Here is a 14,839-nt window from a genome sequence, read left to right on the forward strand (position 1 = left end):
GCACCGCGCATTGCTATGCTAAAGAATGAAGCTGGTTAGAATCCGGGGCTCGGGAGCCTTGGGAGGACCCGCCAGTGTTAGTTGGTGGGGACAGACCTGGCGGAAACGAGGAGCCACCCGCCCGTGGAAAGGGGGCCAGTGTGGTTGGGTCCAGTGCTGGGAGTGGTCAGAGGCCCCGGGAGCGCTGGGGGTCTTGACATGCTCTGGCTGACAGAATACCTCTGGCGGCTGGCTGGAACAGACTAGAACAGCGAGGCAGACGTCCGGAAGCCGCATTGTCACAATAAATATATGCACTCAAGATGAGATACGAAGTCCAATTCCTCAGCAGGCATCCTTTGTCAGGCATAACTTACCCATCCATGCTAACCTGTGCTCAGATGTGAGATGTACCCTCAGGGAACTGCCCAGAGCCACTGGTCTGAGCCCAAACTGAGTTTAGGTACAGCATCTTGAGAACATAGGCACGTATCTATACATCCCACATACTGATGCCATTCATCCCTGTGCTGACACATATAACTCACCCCCATCAGTACTGTCACTTCTGGTGCACTCTGACCAGCCACTCACCAATTTATTACCTCTCACATGCCCATGCCAAGCAAGGATGTGGTGTGGACCCTGCCTACATGTGCCTCACAGACCTGCACTCTGAAGCCCTTGCTGGGTTCCTGGCGTGTGCTGGCTTGCCCTGCTCCTGCCCCAGGCAGGCACTGGCAGGCACAGACGGGGTGGAGCTGTTCTGTCCATCCCAGGCCAGCCCTTTCCCTTGCCATCAGGCCTGCATGCACACACAGGCCAGAGCCAGGGGGAGGAAACAGCAGGGCTGTGTTCCCTGAATGAAAGAGGTGAGTGTATTAGTGCTCTGGGGCTACTGCAACAAATGACCATAGAGTAGGTGGCTTAAGACAACAAAAATTTATTCTTTCACAGTCCTAGAAGTCAGAAGTCCAAGATAAGGTTGGCAGCCATGCTCCCTCTGAAATTTGTAAAGAGAATCCTTTCCTGCCACTTTCAGTTTTTGGTGCTCCAGGCATCCTGGGCTTGTGGCCACATCACCCCAATCCCTACCTGTCTTCACATGGCCTTCTCCCTGTATGTCTGTATCTCATAAGTATGCTTGTCACTAGATTTAGGGCCCACCCTGGTAGTCCAGGATGATCTCAAGACCCTTAAGCTAATTACAGCAAGCAAAGACCCTTTTCCCAACTAAGGTATCCTTTTACAGAGGCTAGGCATTAGGATATGGGATATGACATATCTTTTTGAGTGACCAACATTCAGCCTACTACAGGGAGTGTAAAGGGTTCCTTTGGAATCACCAAGACTGGGGGGCGTAGCTCAGGGTCATGCAGTAGGGCAAAACAAGACCTCAGAGTCACCTTGACTTTTGGCCACTCCCTGTCACCGAATCACAGGCTTCTTCCCTCCAAATGTTTGCCTTGTTTGCCCATTCCCAGTCATGCGCTGTCCTGAAGGTGTGGGCCTCTCTAGGACCCCACAGATTCCTAAGGGTTCCTTCAAGACCCACACCATCCAGGCCTTGCTGGCCCACTTCTGACCCTGAGAACTGAGCTGGCACCTCCATCCTCTGTGTTTTCTCCACTCACAGCTGGCCACAGCCACAACACCCTACACTTGAATTTCTGTCCCCAGGCCTCACACTCCTGAGATCTCAGGCAGGGTCAGAGCCCCCTGGAGCCCCAGCACTTAGCCACCCAGGCAACAGGTTTGAATGTAGAAATGAAGTGGCCACGATGGTGGGAGGGGTGCAGGGGGGGGCCTGTCCTGGGTTGTGGCTGCTGGTGGGCTCCAGCCCAGGTGAGTGTTGGATGCAGGAAGTCACTGGGGGCAGGGAGGACAGGGAGCAGGTGGTGAGTTGGGGACAGGAGGGCTGCAGGAGTAGCTAGCTGAGGCTGACGTGGCATGGCCACTGGGCCAAGGAGCAGTGTGGCAGTCGGGGGCAGAGAGGCCCCCAGGAACTGCCTGGAGCCAGGAGAGTGGGGTCCTGTGGCAGGCCAGGCTCTGAGGCAGGTGGGGACTTTGGTTGATTTGAGGGAGGTGAGGGAAAGAGGGGCTCTCTTGCTTACCTTGGAGGGAGCACGGAGGACTTATGAGGACCCTTGTGTACAGAACAAAGGAAGAGCAGGCACCTCTCTGCCCGATTAGGGGTCCGCAGATGACCCACGATTCTACCTGCCCCCTAGTTTGTGAAGGAGGGGAGGGGCGTGTAGAGGTGAGGGGACAAGGGCCAAGGCTCCCTTAGCTGCCCTCTGGGGCTACACCCAGGAGCGGATAAGGCCAGGTCTGAAACAGTCCACTTTCTTGATTTATACCTTTTCAACGCCCAGACAGGACGCCGCAAAGGAGGGGCACGCCGCCGAGGGCCTGCACCCGCATGGTGCCCACCCCGGACTCGGACTCCGAGCCTTTTGCGGCCTCCGGTGTCCCTCCCGCGAGCCAGAGCGCCCGAGTGGGCGCGGGCGGCACGTGAGCCCGAGGGCGCGGCCACCTCCGTGCTCCCGAGCTCGCCGGCTCCGGGTCCCGCAGGGTGTCCACTGGGGCCGTAATACACCGCGGGCCGTGGGGGAGGCCGAGCGCTTGCAGGCCCCGCCCGGCAGGTGGCGGCCCCGCCCCGAGGCCGACGTGCGGAAAGGAACGCGCCGGCCGCGCCCGCGGGGGGGCTGCGCGGCTGGGGGCGTGGCGCCCCGCCCCCACCTCGCGCCCACTGGCTGCAGCGCGGCAGGGCGGGCCCGCCCCGGCCGACCATTGGCTGCGGGGCCCCCGTATTTGCATTCGGGCCGGGTGAGGGCGCGGGACGCGGGGCGGTCGGGGCAGGCGGGGGCGTCAGGGGCCGCGGCTGCCGCGGAAGTTGGTCCGAGAGCCGGCGACGGCCCCGCGCCGGGGTCGCAGGTGACGCGCAAGGGGTCCTAGGCCGGCGGGCGGGAGCGGGGGCTGGGGCCGGGCAAGGGTGGCGAGGTTCGGACGTCCAAGTTAGAGGGGAGAGAGGGGTCGAGGTGGGGGGCAACCCCACCACCCGCCCGCCGGTCCCTCCAGGCGCAGGGCAGCCACTGCCCACCGCACACTGCGATGCTCCGGACCCACTGTGCGTGTGACAGCGGCTGATCTGTCCCTGGGCAGCGCGACCGCTTTGGCCTCTCTGTGACCCTGCTGTGTCGGACAGTGGGGTGCCACATCGGGTCGGAGGGCGCGCGCCAAGGTGGGGAGAGACCCCAGTGGACCGGGTCTGCCTGCCTGCAGCAGCAGGGGAGTGGGTGGAGGTAAAGGGGGACATGCAGAGGGCTTCACTGCCCTCTGTTCGTGGGGCTTAGGGGTGGGCCAGACGCCCTCTTGGAGGGAATTTTCTTTTCCTTGTGTGTCTCAGGGTGCCAGCGTGTGCATAGTTCCTCGGAGAGCCTTCTGGATGTGCCCAACCTGCAGGCAGCCCTGGGCAGGCCCATGTGTTGTGGTCAGCATTTCCTCCTCAGGACCAAGCCTCCGGGACTAGCTTCCCGAGGACCACCTCCGGGAACTTGCTTGAGGAAGATAGCGACAGATTCGGCTTTTCAGTGCATTTCTGGCACTTCAGCCGTGCCACTGAAGGGAGTCAGAATGCCGAGGACCCGTTTGTGGACTCCGGCAACGTGCTTCTCCCAACGGTGGGGGCACCTGGCAGAAGCCCCAGGCTGTCTGCCAGGCCTACCTTCCCTGCTGGGTTTCTCAAGTCCACCATGCAGACCTGCTGGCTGTGTCCAGAGTAGCCTCCAGGGCACCTCCTGCAGCGGGCCTGCCCTTTCCTGGGCAGTGGGGGTTGATGGCTGGAGCTGTGGCTGCAGTTGTCAGAGGCCTGCAGAGGTGGACTTAGTTGGGGACTTGAACGGATTTGGACTTCCCTTGGAGGGACCCTATCCTAACAGTTATTGTGGTGTGTTGTGCCACACCTAGCAGGCTGCCTTGGCAGGGCCAGGTCCTGCAGGTGATGAGGAGGCTGTGGGTGAACCTGCTATTTTCAACCAGCTCTAGAAAGCACTTCTGTGCCTCAGGAGAATAGGAATTCTGAGCATGATCCCCAAGCACTGCTGGCCCCCGCAGAGCGATCACTTATGCCAGTCCTGCCCATCTGGCCTGGGGTACGGCCTGGCTTGTCTCTGCCCTGCACTGCCTGGGCAGGACGTCTGGGGGCAGCCAGGCCGTTCCTTACCTCAGCATGCCTCATGCCATTGAAGATTTAACTGTACTTTGAAAACAAAGTAAACTTTTCAACAATGCAAAGGATTGTTTAGTGACCCAAAGCACTTCTGGCAACTTACTGGGGGCATGGGGTTTTGCCCACTGGAACAGCCACAGAGGAAGGCTGTTCACCCCAGAATACAGTGGCTGCCTGAGGATCCACTCCAAAGTGAAGAGAGCTGTTAGCTTCCTCAGCCAACGGCAGACCAGGGGCAGAACCCTGGTGGTAGCTTCAGAAGGAACTGGTGTTCCCTGAAAATGGACACGGGAGACTTGGGTGCATGAGCCCTGCCAGCTCTGGGCCTGCTTCCCTTTGCAGGGTGGGGAAGTACATGACTCCAGTCCCATCCCATACTGTGTGTGTATAGGGTGGTCCCTGGAAGGCACCTGGATTTGCCCCCTGCTGGCCTATGTGCTCAGCTTGGGAGATGACCCCATGCTGGGACTCAGGGCTGGTGCCCCAAGGAACATCCATACGTGGGTGCTGCAGGTGAAGGGAGCAGGCCCTTTGGACTTGGTGGTGATTTTCCCCAGCCCCCAGCCCTCCCACCCACGGCACAGCCCAATCAGCCTTTGCATGCCAGGCTGCACCCTGTGTAACCCTGTGGGGGGCCCTATATGGGGTCACAGGGCCTCCTGTGAGCTGGGCAGAGGGGTCAGGCTGGGGGCTTTGCAGAGAGGAAGCCTGGGTCAGGTTCCTCTGACATCAGCCAGAAGCCTTCCACCGTGGCCTGGCCTGCTCCACCTTGGCGGGGTGCTCCTTACAAGCTGGGCCCTTGGCTTTCTTGCCCCCAACCCCCCCGGGCTCAGGGCTTCATGCCCCCCACAGCATGCCCCCCACAGCATGCCCCAAAGGCAGTGGGGAATACTGGGCCTGACTCAGCTACCTTGCAAGAAGGCAGAGTCCATCCCAAAGTTGCCCATACCCAAACTCAGCACAAAGACCCTCATGATCTTGGATGTCCCCAACCCCACTACCCATGGGTGCACCTGAGCCTCAGAGCACCCCAGACTCTGGCCATCACAAAGAGCACCAATCTCAGCAGTAGCCCTCTGGTGGGCACCTGAGGCCTGTCCCAGGACTAGGACTGCAATTGGACGTCACCCTGCCCTAGTTTCAAGGCTGCAGGTGTGCAGCAGAGCCCTCATGCCCATCTGGGGAGCGGAGGGCCATATTGGAAGGTAGGGTGGCTGCACGCTCACCTGACCTGCACTGTTCCTCAGGCAAAGCCCGGCTGACACAGGAATCTAGGGACTTGTCCCCATAAGCTCTCAGACTCAGTAAACCTGACAGGTGGGTCTGGCATGTCCTTGAGTCCCCAAGTCCACAAGCCACCCCAGAGAGGGTGGCAGTTCCCGCTGCCAGTGAGCAATGGCCAAATGAGGGGAGCCAGGCAGGAGAGGGGTCCAAACAGAAACCCAGGCCAGGGCTGAGGCTGCCCCAGGCTGTCCAACTCCAACCAGTCTTGGGCTGCCAAGGAGAGCCCCTGGGGGTAGGCGGGCACAGCATCCTGAAATATGAAGCCTTGAGAGCCCCAGCCTGGATACAATTGACCACTGGTTAGTCCCTGGGAAACCGTCTCAGTAGCCCTGTCTATCTTCAGCCCCAGGCAGCTTAGTGCACTCCCCCGCAACTCTCAAGTTCTAGACGGCACAGACCCCAGTGCAGTCTCAGGACACACTCAGCCACTCTGGGCGGTTTATTGAGGTCTTAGTGTTGGGGCAGGGGAGGCAGCACACACACACAAGGTGAAAGACACATCCCACATGTGAGCACATACCCACAGGTCAAACACAGCATCTGTGCATCTCCTGTCCCCAGTAAGGAGCTGTAGCCTTTGGGTCCTAGCGAGTCTGAGCTGGCCATGTCACGTGCCTCTCCAGGGGGCTTGGCACACTTGGTGAGGACTGGGGTAAGAGTCCTCAGCTTACCCCTCTGCCCTGCAGAAAACCACAGGGCTCCACGGTGCTCTTCCTTGGGCCCAGGGCAGCCCACTGCATGGGGAAGGAGCCTCCGTGACCACTGATTCTCCTTCCGTCATTCAGGCTGCGCTGGCCTCAGCTGCCTTGCCCATGTCGTCAGAGCCCAGGGCTGGGCTGGCAGTGGCGTCTACTTTGGGACAAGAGCTGCTACCTCCAGGAGTTCTTCCTCATGGGGACAACTGCGGGGAGGACACAAGCTGAGGAGGCTGTAGGAGCCACAGGAGGACCTTGTCCCACCCAGAGTGGGGGAGACAGACGTACTCTCTGAGCTTAGGCTGGACACTAGGGCTGAACTCCGGGGGGCTCCCATGAGGGGCTCTTCTCCGGTCAGAGGCAGAAGATCCTGTGGGGAGAGCATATCAGCTTGGAGCCTGGCCAAGCCCCCACCAACCTGGCCTACCTCTGGGATGCTCTGACCTGTGTGTCTGGCCGTGGGGGGTGCAGCACTGCAGCCCCGGTCTGCAGGATGAACTGCTGCAAGTTACACTGACGGAGCTCCCGGTTCAGCTCCTCAAGCTCCTGAGTCTGGGCCTGGGGCACACGGGACCCTCAGAGACCAACTCCCAAATCCACCGAGTTGGGGGAAATTGGCGCAGGGTCCATTGGGCTCACCTGCAAGGCATGCTCGGCAGCCTCTAGGGCTCTGGTCACCAGGGCCAGGCTGCCCTGCACCTCTTCACTCTGTCGCTCTTGGGTAGCCAGGTCCCGGCGCAGTCGTTCTGTGGCAGACGCTGTGGGTGAGGGTGGCCCTGGGGCCTCTGTGGCCAGATGTAGCTTGGCCTCCAGGGACCGGGCCTGGGCGTCCAGGGCCCGCAGCCTGGCAGCATGCTCCGCAGTGGCTGCACTCAGAGCCTGCAGGCGTGTCTGCCCCTCTCGCTCTCGCGCCTGTTCCCGCCGCAGCTCCTGTTCCCAGAAGGCCTCCTGGCCCAGTTCGGCTGCATTCCTGCGCACCCTTCTCTCTAGGCTCTGAAGGTCTGTGCAGTGGCCCAGTGCTGGTGCCATGGGGGCCACAGGCTCAGACAGAGTGGGACTGGGAGCCAGTCCAGGGCACCCCAGACTGAAGGTCAGTGCTTTCCGGGGCTCAAGGCCTAGTGCTGGTCGGCGCTTCGAAGGGAGGCTGGCGCGGATTGGGCAGCGTTCAGGTGGTGGGCAGCTGTCTGAGGAGGGCCTCCCAGCAAGGCTGGGCCCTGTCCGCCTCAGGACGAACTGGACATCGCTGGCAAACTGTCCACAGGTAGCCTGAGCACCCACCGGACACTCCTGGGGCAGCAGCTGCCGTTCCTTCTCCCTGAGACGCTGCACGAGCACAAATCGGCCTGTCTGGCCTGGGGCAGGAGGAGAGGGTCAGCTCACGTCCCCCCACCCTCCATCTACCTGGCTGGAGGAGTTGGGGGCGGGCAAGAGGGATCAGCAACCAGCTCCCCCTCTCTGGGAGCGGAAGAAGGGGCCAGAGGGCCCGGCCCCACCCCAGGTGCACCTATTGGGCAGTCTGTGCCTGAGGGAAACTCACCTATGGCTTGGGCTAGGGCGATGACCACTTCCTGACAGGTGGTCTGCTCTGACACCCCACAGACCACGCGCTGGACGCCATCCACCCACACCTTCAGCTCCATTGCCGGGAGCTCAGAGAGCATACCTGCCCGCAGGGAGGGTGAAGCCACAGGGTCACTGACCAACAGCCTGGCCTGCCTGTCACTCCCGGGACTAGTTCAGGGCTGCCACCCCTCAAGGTCAGCCCTGCTCTCCTGTGCTCAGCCCCACCCACCGGACTGAGTACATTCCTGGGCGGGGGTTCAAGACCAGCCTCCTAAAGGGGGAACCGGTCTGCCCTCCTGGAGCATTTTGAGGCTTCCCAGCCTCCTCTTGTCCCGCCCTGCTCCCGGAACAAAGCGAATCATTAATCAGACCCAGGACTTCCTGCCCTCTACCGCTTCCCTCCACCCCGCCCCCGCGCGTCACCTGGTGTACAGGGCAAAGCCCCACCCGCGAGCACCGTCCTCAGGCACCTAAGGGAGACCGCACGCAGACGCGGCTCCCCGCTGCCATGGGAATGCCCCCTCCCCTGAGACTCAGACCTCGCACCCGCCGTCCCAGCCGGCGCGGACTGCACCTCCCCGCGTCCGCCCGCTGTCCCCGCCGCCGGGTGGGCGCAGGTGTGGCGGCCCGGGCCGTGCCCCTCCGTCGGAGCCGCGGCCAGAGGCGGCTTGGGGACGAGCCCCGTACTCAGGAGGCTCCGGGACCCGGCGCGGCTCACCTGAGCGTTCTCCGACCTCCAGGACGCGGACTCGGATCAGCTGCTCCCGAGGCCCAGCGGGGCTGCAACCTGCCTCCTCCAGCACAGCGCGTACGCCCGGCCCACCGCTCCATTGGCCCACCGCCCGCGCGCCCCCATTGGCCCCACGGCGCACACCGCCCGCCCCTCGCCTACGCCCATTGGCTACCTTCCCTGCGCCCCGCCCATTAAGCTCCAGCACGCCCCGCCGCAGACAGCGCCCAGGTGTGGGCGGGGCTCGGTGGCGCGGAGGGTTGGCCAGGTCCACGCGCGCCTAAAGCCCGCGAATAACGCGGAAGCGCGTCTCCCGCAGGCTGCGGCAGGCGGCGCGTGGAGCAGGTGTCTGTCACTGCTCCAGGGCCGACTTCCTCAGAGGCCGCCTAGCCTGACGAGTCTCCCACCTAAGGGGGGGGCACTAGCCTGGGGCCCTGCAACCCACGCCTGCGACCAAAGGCCCTTGGCGGTTGTCTCTGGCCAACGGGTCTGGGACTATGAGCCCCACGCGGGAGAGTAGCGGAGCTGCCGGGCCGCTGGCACCCTGGCGGCAATCAGGCTCAGTCCTGGTCAGAGAGATTCTGCCCTGAGATTGCTGGGGACAATGGCTCCGGACTCTATGCGGCTCCATCCACTGACCCCCTTCCTGTCCCCAGTGGGACCCAGCTCCCTTCCGAGCTGTGGACACATTCGTCAGCCTGACCAGTCCTGCTGTCCAGCCCCAAGAACCCAAGGCAGTTCAGCAGCCAGGGCACTGGGCTCATGCTCTGCCCCAGCTGGGTTGAGCCCCTGGCTGATCTTCCCACCAGCCTATTTCCTGTCCATGGCAGGACGCCCTGCATGAGCAAAAGCTGAAAGTCAGAATGAATGAATGATGAACAAATGAAGGTGGGGAAGGAAAGGCTGGGGAACATGAGTCTATTGGGTCACGTCTGAATCTCCCGGGGCAGAGGGAACAGTTGTCATGGTTATAGGAATGTCTCCAAGGCAATCTGAGGTGGTCCCAAGTGATAGAAGGGCTGGGGGAAGGTGAAGCTTCTGGCTTGGGGATTACGCAGGGGGGCATCAGCCTCTGGAGGGAGCCCAGTGCTGGTTCGTTGAGCAAGTCCTCCCCCAGCTTCTCAGAACTATCCCTGGCTTCCTCTTTCCCCTCCCCAGTCAGCTTGGGGCCCCGTGAGGTCCACATTCTCAGGAGTGAAGTACTGCTGGCCTATAGACACACTCATAAGGCAGCAAATTCCCCCAATACTCACCAATCGCCACCGTCAGGCTGGGGAGGGGTGGTGGGAGCCTTCCTCAGGGTTGGCTGGGGGTGTTTTACAGAGTGGGAGACCATGGCTGGTCCTGCGGTCACTCTGTGGTCCCCAGTTTTGCTGAGGCTAGCTGGATGGCAGGTCTGCCTCGCACAGTTTCTTCAGGTTGGACCAGGACGTGGACCTAGGTTCCACTTAGGGACCTGGGGTGGAGTCCCCCAGGAGGCTCCTGGTAACAAACAAGCCCCTCCCTTTCTGAGTGCTGGTATCCATGGCAACAGTATAGAGCGTTCTGTTCCCAGGCCTGCTTGGATTTCAGGCTTCAGGTGAGTGTTGGAGGTAGGGTCTTGGTCTGGGGCAACGCAGGCATCAACAGCAAAGGACCAGCACTTCTGGGGACCCTAGCTCTAGGCTGTAGGGCAGGACCACAGGTCCTGGAGGGCAAGGGTGATGGAGGAGACACCAGGGAATGTGTGACACCACGTAATCTGGTGTCCTGTAGGGAAGACAACACACACACACACACTGGCCTCCTTAGACAGTGATGCTCTGTGAACCAGTGGGGCTGTGAGACACACATATGTGCACGTGTCCAAGTAAGGAGAGCCCACAGGGTGCCCTGCCACCCCTCTCAGCCCACCGAGAATATCAAGAATGTTCCCTGAGCCTCGCCAGGAGGCTCTGTCACCCCAAGAGCCAGTCAGTGGCCACCTGGGGCCTCCAGCTGGCACACCTGAAGACCTGGTGGCTCCTGAGTGCCCACAAGACACCAAGCCCAGCTTCACACGGGTAGTCTTCTCTGACAACCGATGGTAAGGAGGGGACGGAGAGGCAGCCAGCTATGTGGGCCAGGTCGGCCAGAGGGCAGGGCCTAATCAGGTGGCTGGGCCACTGGTGTTACAGGTCAGTCCCTGAGTCCCTGGACCCCTGCACCCTGCGGCTGCTGTGGGGGCAGCGGGAACTGGAGATCCAGGCCCTGAGGTGGGCCATTCAGAACCGTCAGGATGCCCGGCACTGCCACATCTTGCAAGAGGTGGCCGGGCTTCCACCTGAGAGGTCAGCAGGAAAGTGGTGGGGCCCCAGCTCAGCCAGCCCGTCCTGGCCCTAACTCCTGGTTTTTGTCAGACTCGGACCTCAACCCCAACCACTAAGCCTGACCAAGACTCCAACCCCAACTCAGCCCTGACCCTTACCCTGACCTTTGCCTCTAACCCTCGTCCTCACCTGACTGATCCCTCACCCTAACCCTGAACACATTGATGGGTGCTGAAGCAAACCTAGGCCCCACTTCCGACCTCTCAGAACCTGACCTGGCTGGCTCAGCCACACTCTGTGTACTTGGGCCCCTCATGGCAATGAAGAGGATCCCCTCCTTCTCCCCTCCTTGGCTGCTGACCCACAGGTGGGGGCTGCTGAGATTGCCCCTTCCCCCAGGAGCTCACACAGTCAGGAAAAGGTCCTGCAGCACCAGGTCCAGAAGCTGACTCTGGAATTGAAAGAGCAGAAGGAAAAGGCCCAGTTGGTGAGGGGCAGATGGGACAGGGAGCTGGGAAGGGGATCTGAGCTAGGGTGAGGCTGGGTGGCCAGGCAGGGGTTGGCCTGGGGGAATGGGGTCTGGGGAAGGCCCCACCCATCTCTGAGCCTTCTGGGAGCAGGAAAAGGCACAGCTGGAGGAACGGCTGCTACAGACCCTGAACACACGGCAGCAGCTGGAGGCCGAGCTGCAGGCCTTCCAGAAATCCTGCCTCCTGCAGCTGGCTCGCTCCTCCTGGGTGGGCCGCATGCTTCGGTCTTCGACTGGCAGTGTGGAGGTGAGCCTGTGCCCTGGGGATCTCCTTGCTTGGCCTGCCCTCCTGCTTCTCTGGACTGCCCTCAGACAGCCAGGATGCCCTGTCCAGGCCAATGCTTCTGCTGGGGGTCCTTGGCCTGCCTGGAAGCTTGCCCCCATCACACTGCCTCTAGAACTGTGGCCTGGGACAGGGAGGAGCCATGAGCCCTGTGGTCCCCCCTGCCTCACACTCAGCAAGTGTGTGCCTCAGGTGCTGGTGAGGTCAAAGGGGAGGAGTGCCCTTCCCCACAGCCCCTGCCTACTACCTCTGCTCTCCTTTTGCAGGTAGTGACCGCAGAAACCCTGATGGACTCCAGTGATGTCTCTGAGAACGATCAGGGCTCCACTGCTGGGGAGGTAAGCAAGGCCCCCCACATGCACGAACAGCTCTGCAGCCCTGCAGGATGGGAGGGCTACATGCTTGTTGCTTCCCGGCCAGGGTTTCCGGCTGGAGGATGTAGACTGGAACAGCATCGCCCATCGATATCCCAACCTCTTCACCAAGATCAAGTCCTATGCAGACCAAGAGTAACCACTGGGCAGGGATTCCCCATGGGGGAGAGGAGGGGGTCTTGCCCTGGCAGGCATGGACCAGAGTCCAATCTCTACCTTTTAGTGTTCCTAGACAAGCCATTTATACTTTCCAAGTGTCAGTTCTCTCATCTGTAGGACAGCGTTGGGGATCAAGGGAGAAGGTTCCTGGAACATCTCTGTCCTGCCATTAGCCCCTGTCCCAGGCTGAGTCCCAGCAACCCAACTTGGGGTGCCCTGGAGGCTGAATGGGGGCAGGGTTGGGGTCCAGGAGCTCAAGCCCAGCAAGGAATGAGCATATAGTGGCCCACAGGCACCCCCTGCCCCCAAAGGCCCCAATGCCTGGCGAGTGGGGCTCCGAGTTGCACAGACGGCGCATGAAGCAGAGTCTCAAGAGCGTTGAGTGGAGCTCCCTGCCCTTGGGCACCAGCAGCTCTGGGGGCTCCGACTCCAATTCCAGCAGCTGCCAGCTCACCAATCCTTATACGGTGCAGAGGGTGACAGGGCACCCACCCTCCCCGCCAAGCTTAACTTCCTCTGAGAAGACGGAGGTGCCAGCAGGGAGCCTCAGCAAGGATGCCCAGGCAGAGCCTGAAGGTGGAGTGGGGCAGGTCTCCCTTGGTCGCCATTCCCTCTCATCTCTACGGGGTTATAATTTCTGCCCAGAGCACTGATAGACGTCCCCAACCACCTGGCCTTCACAGCAGCCCAGAATGAGGCCACTGGGTTAGGGTGGTCCTGGAGGACTCCTGCTACTGCCTCCCTAGTCTGGCTCACACACACACATTCACCCACAGGCACACACAAGTACTGTGAGCTCCCCCTCTGCTCCCCAAGGTCCAGCCAAACCTCCTGCCCAATCTGACCCCTGGCGCTGCTTCTCTCTCACATGGACCCTCAGGGCTCTGCAGGGCGGGTCCGGTCTTGCAGATGTCCCAGTGGACGCTCCATATGGGGGCCCCCTCCTGGACAGGCCTCCTCTCCCTGGATCCCCGTAAAACCCACTCGCACTGGGGAGGAAAGACAGTTCAGGCACCCAAGGCCTGTGCAGATCCCGAACACTGGCATCCCGGGCACTGTTGGAGGTGAGGGGTGACCCGGCAGGAACGGGGCTCCTAGCAGGACTGGCACAGGCGGGGCCCAAGTGTCCACTCACAGCCCTTCCCTGCCCGCTTCCGCTCCTGCCCCAGCCCGACCGGCTCCTGCCTGAAGATCGTGGCCGTGAGCCGCCGCGGCAGGTTCGTCCGCATCCTCAACCAGTCGCCGGAGGAGACTGCCGAGCTGAGCGGCCTCGTGCTGCAGCAGCTCGTGCGCGGCTTCCCGGAGCGCACGTACCGCTTCCCGCCCGGCACGCGGCTGGGGCCGCGGCAGCTCGTCACGGTGCGCCCTGCCCCGCCGCTCCGCCCCCCGGTCTCAAGTCCGGATGCCCCCCGCCCCTCACTCTCCCGCCTCCCGTGCCCTCCCCAGGTGTGGGGCGAGGGGCGCTGCGGCTCCCAGGGGGCGCCGCCCTCGTCCTTGGGCCGAGAGCCCGTCCGCTTCCACTCCAGCCCGGGCTGCGTGACTCTCCTCCTGAACCCCAAGGGCGAGGTCAGTGAGGGTACCCCCGGGGGTCGGGCCTCTGGGATGAGGGTGACCGCAGCGCGCCCCGGCCCCGCAGACCCTCAGCGAGCACCAGGCCCCGCACACCGTGGCCCCCGCCTCGAGGCTCTTCTCTGACGACACCGACTCGTCCACCGACTGCTTCCCGCTCTCGGAGGCCCAGTCCCAGGCCGACAGCAGCGAACAGCCGCACCGCCCTCGACCTCCGCGCGCCGGTCGGCTGAGGGAGGCCCGGGCCGGACGCCGGAGGCTGGGGTGAGCATCGCGGGTCCCTGGGCCTGAGCCCCTCCCCAGGACCCGCCCCAGCAAAAACCGTCCCCCTCGGCTGGCCCCAAGTCAGAGCCCGTCCCCTCCAGGGCAGATTCCCAATGATGCAGGATCCCCCCAGGCACCCCCGCTCCCCAGGCTACATTCTCGCCAGGGCCGCCCCCTTCGTGGGCGGGTTCCGGCCCTCACGATCTCCTCGCTCCGCCAGGACGAGGGGCCTCTTGCCCCGCCTGACCACCGGCGAGCACCTCCTCCCGCGGGAGGGGCCGGCGCGGTCCGAAGGTGCCGACACCGGCCCTCCGGAGCGGCTGCCCACCGTCCCGGGTGCGAGGATGCCGGCTCGCGGAGGGAGGGGCGGGCCGGTAGGGAGCGAGCAGCTGGCCCGCCCCGCCCCTACCCCACCGCGGTCCCACACAGAGGCCGCGCTGGGCCTCCGGGACGGGCAGGCTGGGAACCAGCCCAGAGTGAGGGTGAGCGCGCACGTGCTGGGAGTCCCGGACAGCCCCGCCCCCTCCGGGCCCCGCCCCTCCTCCGGGCCCCGCGCCCCCGGCTCCTCCCTCCGCCTCCGCCCCTCCTTCCTCCCCGCCCCTTCCCCTCCCGGCTCCTCCCTCCAGGCTTCTCTCCTCGGGACCCCCGACCCCTTCCCGCCCCGCTCCTTCCTCCTGCCCCGCCCCGCCCCGCCCCGCGCGCTTCTCAGGCCCTGCCCCCCAGGTGTGCCGGAGGAGCGTGGACAGGTGCTGCCCCATGGTGGCGCTGTCGGTGCAGAGCACGGCTGAGAGCAGATTTGGCTTCCGCTTCCTCAGCTGCCCGCCCATCACGGCGGACGCGCGTTGGCAGGTGTAAGGAGCGCGCAGGCCCTGAAGGGTCGAGGGGAGAAAG

General features: G+C 63.0%; 2 protein-coding genes across 8 annotated transcripts; one reads left to right on the plus strand and one right to left on the minus strand.

The window, feature by feature from the left end:
• Nucleotides 1–5,910: 5,910 nt before the first annotated feature.
• Nucleotides 5,911–9,868, minus strand: RASSF7 (Ras association domain family member 7). 3 transcript variants are annotated; one of them, XM_073217407.1, is made up of 6 exons: nt 9,736–9,868; nt 7,727–7,852; nt 6,829–7,541; nt 6,634–6,747; nt 6,478–6,559; nt 5,911–6,395 (listed from the first exon to the last, which is right to left on the minus strand). In XM_073217407.1, the coding sequence occupies exons 2-6, from the start codon at nt 7,848–7,850 to the stop codon at nt 6,364–6,366; spliced, it is 1,065 nt and encodes a 354-aa protein (XP_073073508.1). In that variant the 5' UTR covers nt 7,851–7,852; nt 9,736–9,868; the 3' UTR covers nt 5,911–6,363. The 3 variants fall into 3 exon arrangements, with proteins under 3 accessions (XP_073073508.1, XP_017534332.2, XP_073073509.1); XM_017678843.3 differs by lacking the exon at nt 9,736–9,868 and adding an exon at nt 8,471–8,577; XM_073217408.1 differs by lacking the exons at nt 6,634–6,747; nt 9,736–9,868 and adding an exon at nt 8,471–8,577.
• A 475-nt stretch (nt 9,869–10,343) lies between these two features.
• Nucleotides 10,344–14,826, plus strand: LMNTD2 (lamin tail domain containing 2). 5 transcript variants are annotated; one of them, XM_073217400.1, is made up of 12 exons: nt 10,344–10,547; nt 10,639–10,791; nt 11,170–11,257; nt 11,391–11,546; nt 11,849–11,920; nt 12,003–12,091; nt 12,408–12,691; nt 12,996–13,179; nt 13,285–13,681; nt 13,752–13,948; nt 14,169–14,430; nt 14,672–14,826. In XM_073217400.1, the coding sequence occupies exons 1-12, from the start codon at nt 10,390–10,392 to the stop codon at nt 14,801–14,803; spliced, it is 2,172 nt and encodes a 723-aa protein (XP_073073501.1). In that variant the 5' UTR covers nt 10,344–10,389; the 3' UTR covers nt 14,804–14,826. The 5 variants fall into 5 exon arrangements, with proteins under 5 accessions (XP_073073501.1, XP_073073500.1, XP_073073496.1 ...); XM_073217399.1 differs by having other exon boundaries at nt 13,285–13,474; nt 13,562–13,681; nt 14,169–14,826; XM_073217395.1 differs by having other exon boundaries at nt 14,169–14,826.
• Nucleotides 14,827–14,839: the final 13 nt, after the last annotated feature.

Source organism: Manis javanica, chromosome 11, assembly GCF_040802235.1.
Source record: "Manis javanica isolate MJ-LG chromosome 11, MJ_LKY, whole genome shotgun sequence".
In the NCBI taxonomy this organism is placed as follows: domain Eukaryota; kingdom Metazoa; phylum Chordata; class Mammalia; order Pholidota; family Manidae; genus Manis; species Manis javanica.

Bases quoted from the DNA above. Each gene is read 5' to 3' on its own strand.
- RASSF7 (XM_073217407.1), bottom strand. From the start codon at position 7,850: ATGCTCTCTGAGCTCCCGGCAATGGAGCTGAAGGTGTGGGTGGATGGC. The intron at 6,560-6,633 runs GTCAGAGCATCC...CTCTCCCCACAG, and splicing joins CCCCACGGCCAGACACACAG to GATCTTCTGCCTCTGACCGG. The intron at 6,396-6,477 runs GTACGTCTGTCT...TCCTCCCCGCAG, and splicing joins GTCCAGCCTAAGCTCAGAGA to TTGTCCCCATGAGGAAGAAC.
- LMNTD2 (XM_073217395.1), top strand. From the start codon at position 10,390: ATGTTCCCTGAGCCTCGCCAGGAGGCTCTGTCACCCCAAGAGCCAGTC. The intron at 10,792-11,169 runs GTCAGCAGGAAA...CCCTTCCCCCAG, and splicing joins GCCGGGCTTCCACCTGAGAG to GAGCTCACACAGTCAGGAAA. The intron at 11,921-12,002 runs GTAAGCAAGGCC...CTTCCCGGCCAG, and splicing joins AGGGCTCCACTGCTGGGGAG to GGTTTCCGGCTGGAGGATGT.